Raw genomic sequence first — 6361 nt, 5'->3', positions numbered from 1 at the left:
TAGGCCTGGAATGAGCAGCAGACTGATGAGTCTCCCAGCAGATATGACTATCAGTCGACACTGGAGCCTGGAAGAAGAATGAAGCGAGGGACAAGTTTTTAAGTGTGTGGATAGAAGTTGTAGAATGTTTTGGAGAAACTACCCCGCCTCCCCATGTTACAGTGACAGATCTGGGATGAATGAGTTGTCTGGCCCTTCCCACTTTGTGAAGTCATTGGCTGCTTGGTTCTAAGAGGGATTTAAAAAAGGAGAATATTTTGCCTTTGCCTGGGAGTTGAGACTGTGAGAGTGCTGAAAGGCTAATCTCTGTGCTGCCACTATGCAGATCTCTTGGGTTGTGTGCTCTATCTGTGTCCTGATCCAAATTGCCGTCCACTCGGTAGAAGGGTGGCAAGTGTTTAAAAATGATGCTACAGAAATCATCCCTGAGCTCCCTGAAAATACAGAAACACCAGTGGAGCAGATTTACAGCAACAACAACACAATGAACCAGGCAAAACATGGGGGAAGACAGCCACAGCAGTCTCTGGATCCGAACGGTAAGAAAAATAAATGTTATATTACAGCCTCAGAACCTAACAACACAATTTCCTGTGGGGTTTTCAGTTACTGTGCATGAGCATATAGTGATGAAATAACACTGGATAAACTGTTGTAGTGCTAGTGCTGTAGTGATAACAAATTCAATCTCCTGTTTACCCTTGCCAGTATTTGCCATGTCATTTCTTAAACAGAGACAAGTAATAGTGATTCGCAAAAAGAAAAGGAGTACTTGTGGCACCTTAGAGACTAACAAATTTATTAGAGCATAAGCTTTCGTGAGCTACAGCTCACTTCATCGGATGCATCGTAATGCATCGTAATGCATCCGATGAAGTGAGCTGTAGCTCACGAAAGCTTATGCTCTAATAAATTTGTTCGTCTCTAAGGTGCCACAAGTACTCCTTTTCTTTTTGCGAATACAGACTAACACGGCTGCTACTATGAAACCTGTAATAGTGATTATTACCCATCAGGGAAATAAGATGTTATCTATATCTAACAGTTTCACATCTACTTCATTATCTGTAGGTACTTATGTGGCCTGCTGCATAGTAGTATCTCAATGTCTGTCCTGTTACAGAAGTTATAGTGGCTTTTTTACAACTGTAGGTGGAGTTTAGCACTGTAAAATGATCAGAAATAAATCCATCTGAATAGCTTAGGAGCTATAAGCAGAGCAGCTGCAATGTGGAGGTGTGCAACACTGAATTGGCCTGGGCAACAGATATTTTTACCATAGCAAAGCTGGCCAGGAATATTAGTGACTGACATGATTTAGTGCTGTCCTCATGCTGTAAACACGGTGAGCAGGTATCCGGGGGAGCCCGTCTTCCTTTGAGAACAGAACAGGACAAGGGCCGGGGAACGGAGGTGATAATGAGAACATTGTTAACTATTCTTAGAGGAACACTCCAGGGATGGTTGTTAGCTCAGATGTTTGACTGCATTGAGCTGTGCTTGAGAAAGGTGCTGCTTAGTGTCTCATGGGCAGACTCCAGTAGGCAACATAAGCCTGTTATTAGCAGTTTAAAACTTTCACAGAAGGAATCCACAACTGAATGTGATCAGTGGGAGGAGCATTTATTCTTCTGGGGACTCTCTGTTCTGTACAGCTGCAGCTTGGACTGATACTTTAAATAGAACCATCATCATCAGGAGGCATCCCAAAAGAAACTCAGCATGGTACCGGGGCATTTGGCTCAAGATCCGACAGCACCAATGGCTCAGAAATGCAAATGCTTGGGCTCAGGAAGGGAAAGAGAATGGTCAGGGGAGTTGCCACCAGCACCACCAAGAAAAAAAGAGTTTAAAAGTGAATTCCATGCAGGCAAAAGGTGCCAGATTGACCCCTACAGAATGAAATGTGTTTAGTCCCAGAGCAGATGCAGGGCAGAATTCCAACACCCACTGTGCCTCACACTCCTCACCTGGAAGGACTCCTCCTCTAGGGGAGATTAAAGGTGAGAAGGGAATTCAGTCCATGGCCTCTATGCTGAGGGTCTCAGGAAAGGGACTAAACAATGCTGTCTCTGAGGGCTCTCTGGGATGGTGGTATGTGCTGGTTTGGGAACTGGACTGAGACCCCCAAACTTATCACAAACATGGAGCCAGAAAAATATTTTTTAAAACACAAGCACCCCTTTTCTTTTTCTGAGGGGGGTCAAATTCATAGGTTTTAATAACATCCCAGCATCATGACAGGGCACAATTCCCTCTTTCCAGCCCATCCCTGCCACAGTCCCATGGAATGCTCCTGCCCAGGCCCAGCACTGGCTGCCCTCCCTAGCAGCAGACCCCATAGCAGATCCAATATCTTCAAAGGAGGAATCTGTCTTGCTGTTGGAAAGAAAGTTTGATTGTTGGGAGTGTCTCTCACTACCTTATTGTTCCAGAGTAGCAGCCATGTTAGTCTGTATTCGCAAAAAGAAAAGGAGGACTTGTGGCACCTTCGAGACAAATGAATTTATTTGAGCATAAGCTTTCGTGAGCTACAGCTCACTTCATCGGATGCATTCAGTGGAATCTGTAGCTCACAAAAGCTTATGCTCAAATAAATTTGTTAGTCTCTAAGGTGCCACAAGTACTCCTTTTCTTTTTACCTTAGAGTTATGCAATCTGACTCCCTGCCACTCTATGGAACACTTAAGACTCGGGGCGGGGGGAGGATTTTTATTCCATGACTCCTCAAAGAGTCTTGGGGCTCTCTCAAGGAATGCCATGCATTTGTATAGCTGCATCACTGTATTTAGTGGAGTGGTTGGGGGTAGGAATCAGAGCCACAATATAATAGATGTTGTCCCCACCAGAAATGCAACTACCTGAGACTAGCACCTGTGTGGTATCATGTGGGATCAGCATGCATGTAACACAGAAGGATGTGTGTCAACAGATCTAATATAGTGTGTCAACAAGGTGTCTAATATAGCAGTATATATATGTCCCATTGCTGAGCTGGCATAAAAGGCCAGAGTCTGAACCATTAAGACTACACAAGTCCAAATCAATTTCTTAAATGCTCAGGAAGTGTGTGAGTATAAAAAATCTGATTAACCTGTCTGGCTAAATCATACAGGGTCTTAGTATCAGCATGTTAACCACAGTACTAGACCAAAAAATATTTAATCTGGTGAGTGCAGTCTTTAGCATTGCTAAAATATGAAGGGGCAAAATCTATATTTGCATGACTATAACCCCCTTCCAAATGCAATGGGACTACTCATGTGTGTAAAGTTAAGCTTGTGCAAAGTGTTTACAGGGTTGCGGCCTAAGTCTGAATGAATAGATATATATCCAGAAAGCAGATCTCTGCTAGGTTAAAAAAAATGCTGGTTCTGTAGCATAGGGGGAAATCCTTAAAAATTCACTGAGAGAAATGTGTGTCTAAAAAACATTATACCACTAAGAAATTCAGAATTCAAGCCACTAGTCTCCTTTAGTGGCCTTAGCAGAGATGTGCCTTTTTCACAGCAAGGAGAATGGATGACAACAGCCTTCTCTTTGGTTTTCCACCTTTGTAGGTTTTTGTCACAATTAAATTCTCATTTGTGTTCCATGCATTTCTTTTGCTTAGACAAGAGGAATAAAGTGTGTTCAGATAGATGAAGTTCAAGACCTTAGTTGCTAAACAGTCTCACAAACTGCATACATTTCAAACATGTGTAGCTAAGGACATTGATTGAGCAAAGACAGAAAGAAACCCTCATGGAGACAGAGCTCTTCCCCATTCTGATGATAAATGCATCTGAAGCATCAATTATTTAACTGGAAAGTTCTTTGCCTATGAAAGGAGCTTTTCTAAATCCTTAGATCGAAACTCCCGTATTTTCTACTGTGTCCCTTGCCTCTGGCAATCTATTAAAGCACAAGCAAAAGCCTGGTAAGGTTTCTAATTTGGCAGAAGATGCCTCTGTCTGACTGAAGGAAATGACATGAATGATGTGGGATTAGAACAGAGAGTGGGAGGGCTGGAACGCCAAATGAGTGGTGAATTAATGGGATCTCCAAGAAGTGGGAACTCCATCCTTAGTCACAGTTGCCATCTGCCAGTTTCCTTATTGTTTTTGTTATTAGTCACGTGTCAATACAAGGGACTCTGGAGATCAAAACAAGCAGACCTATAATATGTCTGATGCTGGTCAGAAGCCTTTACAGGGATCTGTGGCCCTTTACAGAAAATAGAAGGGACAAAGTCTGCACTTGTTCACATCTGTGCAAGCCGGCTAAGTGAGGGTGGAGTAGCAGAAGTGCAGGCAGAATCTGGCTATAAGAATTTTGATTTCGATTTTCACCAAAACTTTGCACCAAGTTTTGCTCTTGCTTATTCCAGTTTAAGTCCAAAGTGAGCAACTGAGATCAATGGAGTTAAACTAATGTAAATGAGAGAAGGTTTTTAGCCCACAGGTGGCTTGAAGGGGGCAGAATCTGAGTCTGTTGGGCCTTCATTGCCCTCCTGCAGTTCACCCCCAGTGACTCCAGTGGTGTTACTCCAGAATCATGCAGATGGAAATGAGCAAAATTTAACCCTTAAACATCTTTATTTCTGCCCAGAGAGGTCAATGCTTAGGGCTGTTCTGATTCCTGCCTCAGCTTCCTGCACATCCTCTTTGCTTCCTTTTTAGCTCATGTGTTTTCCCATCTAGCACCTGATATGTCTTTTTCCTACGTGGTCCTGCAGGTTTTAATCTCTTGTTTATACAAATACTGAGCTGCAACGTGGTCTGTAGTATGGGGTATTTGGATGCAGGGTTTGGTGCAGAGCCAGCTCTTATTGTTCAATTTCTGAATGATAGAGAAGCAGATTCTTCTTTATGCCAGTACCAGCTTTTCTCCTGCCTGGTGTGCAGCTTCCTGGTTAGGAGAGAACTTTACCTGAAATTTCTAGGTGATGCTTACTTGACTTTAACCATCTCCTTGTGGGCTTTATTAGTACAATTTTGGATAAAAATGTGCTGGTTTAAAGGTCCTGGAGCTGGATTTCAGCTGCAGCATGAGGCTAGAGGCACGATGAACATGAAGGGATGCAGATGCCTGTAACTAGTTTGTTTTTTCATTGCAGATGCCTCAGATTTCAGCTGCAGAGAGCTGCGCTCCACCCGGTATGTCATTGATGGGCCCTGCCGCAGCTTCAAGCCCATAAAGGAGCTGGTCTGCTCAGGCCAATGTTTCCCCTCCCACCTCCTCCCTAACTCTATTGGTAGAGGAAAGTGGTGGCGCCAGAATGCCCTGGATTACCGCTGCGTTCCCGCGCACGCTCGCACTCAGCGCATCCAACTGGCCTGCCCCCAGGAAGAGACTCGGACTTACAAAATCCGAGCTGTCACCGCATGTAAATGCAAGCGCTACACTCGCTACCACAACCAGTCTGAGCTGAAGGACTTTGGTAAGGAAACCATCAGGCCTCAGAAAAACAAGAAGCCTCGTCTCTCCAGAGCACGGGGCAGCAAATCCAACCAGCCTGAGCTAGAAAACGCCTATTAGAAGGTCCCTTCTGAGAGGTACTGCCCAACAGCTCTGGATATTTTGCATTTCATCAAATGGCAGACAGACAGGCCACAGAGTAAGGTTTTGAATGCAGTGGAATCCCATTGCTCCTGCAACACTAGGTCAAGAGCTCGCATAGTCAAAGCCTATCAGATTCTAACAGCTGTGGTCTGATGAAAGAGAGAAATTGAGCTGGTGGGAGCAGCACCTAAATTCATTCTGAAAGGAGAGTTAGCCTGGGAATTTGCATGGGGTTTTGTGGTGTGCACACTAAGGAAGGCAGAGGAAGCAAAGATATTATGGTAACTGTTCCATATATTACACTTTGCAAAAGGTCGTTGTCCTTACTTTGTCTGAACAGAGCCTTGGAAGCCCTCTCAAAACCACTTAAGGCAGGACAAGAATGAAAGTAGGGAAACAACAGAAGAGTCAACAAGCTTTGACTGAGTTTTAGGAAAGTAGCAATAGCAGACTAAGGAAATTCAAATGTTTCAGTTAAAAAGAATAAAGTCCTGCCAGATTTCTGCATGCCCCAGTAATTTCCTTAAATGAGGAGAAACATGAAATTTGTGATCCTAAAGTGCAAGTATAAATGTGAGTCTGAGCCATTCCATATCTTTACTCTTATAGTACAAGACTCAACAGATTTTAGGTTGAGATTTGATACCATCAGAAATGACTATGGGATATTGAAACCAATCCTGCTCAGATGCTGGAGAGTGAGGCAGATGGCCATATGGAGGGCCCTCCCAAACCCCATAACTCTATGATGTTCATCTTTTAAACAGATACATGGAGGGCCCTACATATTTTTCCTAGATTTTTTAAAACTACTTCT

At 43.6% G+C, this 6361-nt stretch overlaps 1 protein-coding gene across 1 annotated transcript; it reads left to right on the top strand.

Moving 5' to 3' along the window:
* Positions 1-252: 252 nt before the first annotated feature.
* SOST (sclerostin) lies at positions 253-6010 on the top strand. The gene is made up of 2 exons (XM_038385687.2): positions 253-539; positions 5099-6010. Exons 1-2 carry the CDS (start codon positions 320-322, stop codon positions 5518-5520), a joined length of 642 nt encoding a protein of 213 aa, XP_038241615.1. The 5' UTR covers positions 253-319; the 3' UTR covers positions 5521-6010.
* Positions 6011-6361: the final 351 nt, after the last annotated feature.

This window comes from Dermochelys coriacea, chromosome 27 (assembly GCF_009764565.3).
Source record: "Dermochelys coriacea isolate rDerCor1 chromosome 27, rDerCor1.pri.v4, whole genome shotgun sequence".
NCBI lineage: Eukaryota > Metazoa > Chordata > Testudines > Dermochelyidae > Dermochelys > Dermochelys coriacea.
The sequence above is the reverse complement of the archived record's forward strand: the minus strand, read 5'-3'. Positions and strand labels throughout refer to the sequence as shown.

Coding starts and splice junctions, on each gene's coding strand:
- SOST (XM_038385687.2), top strand. CDS start 320: ATGCAGATCTCTTGGGTTGTGTGCTCTATCTGTGTCCTGATCCAAATT. Junction 540..5,098: donor GCAGTCTCTGGATCCGAACG/GTAAGAAAAATA, acceptor TTTTCATTGCAG/ATGCCTCAGATTTCAGCTGC.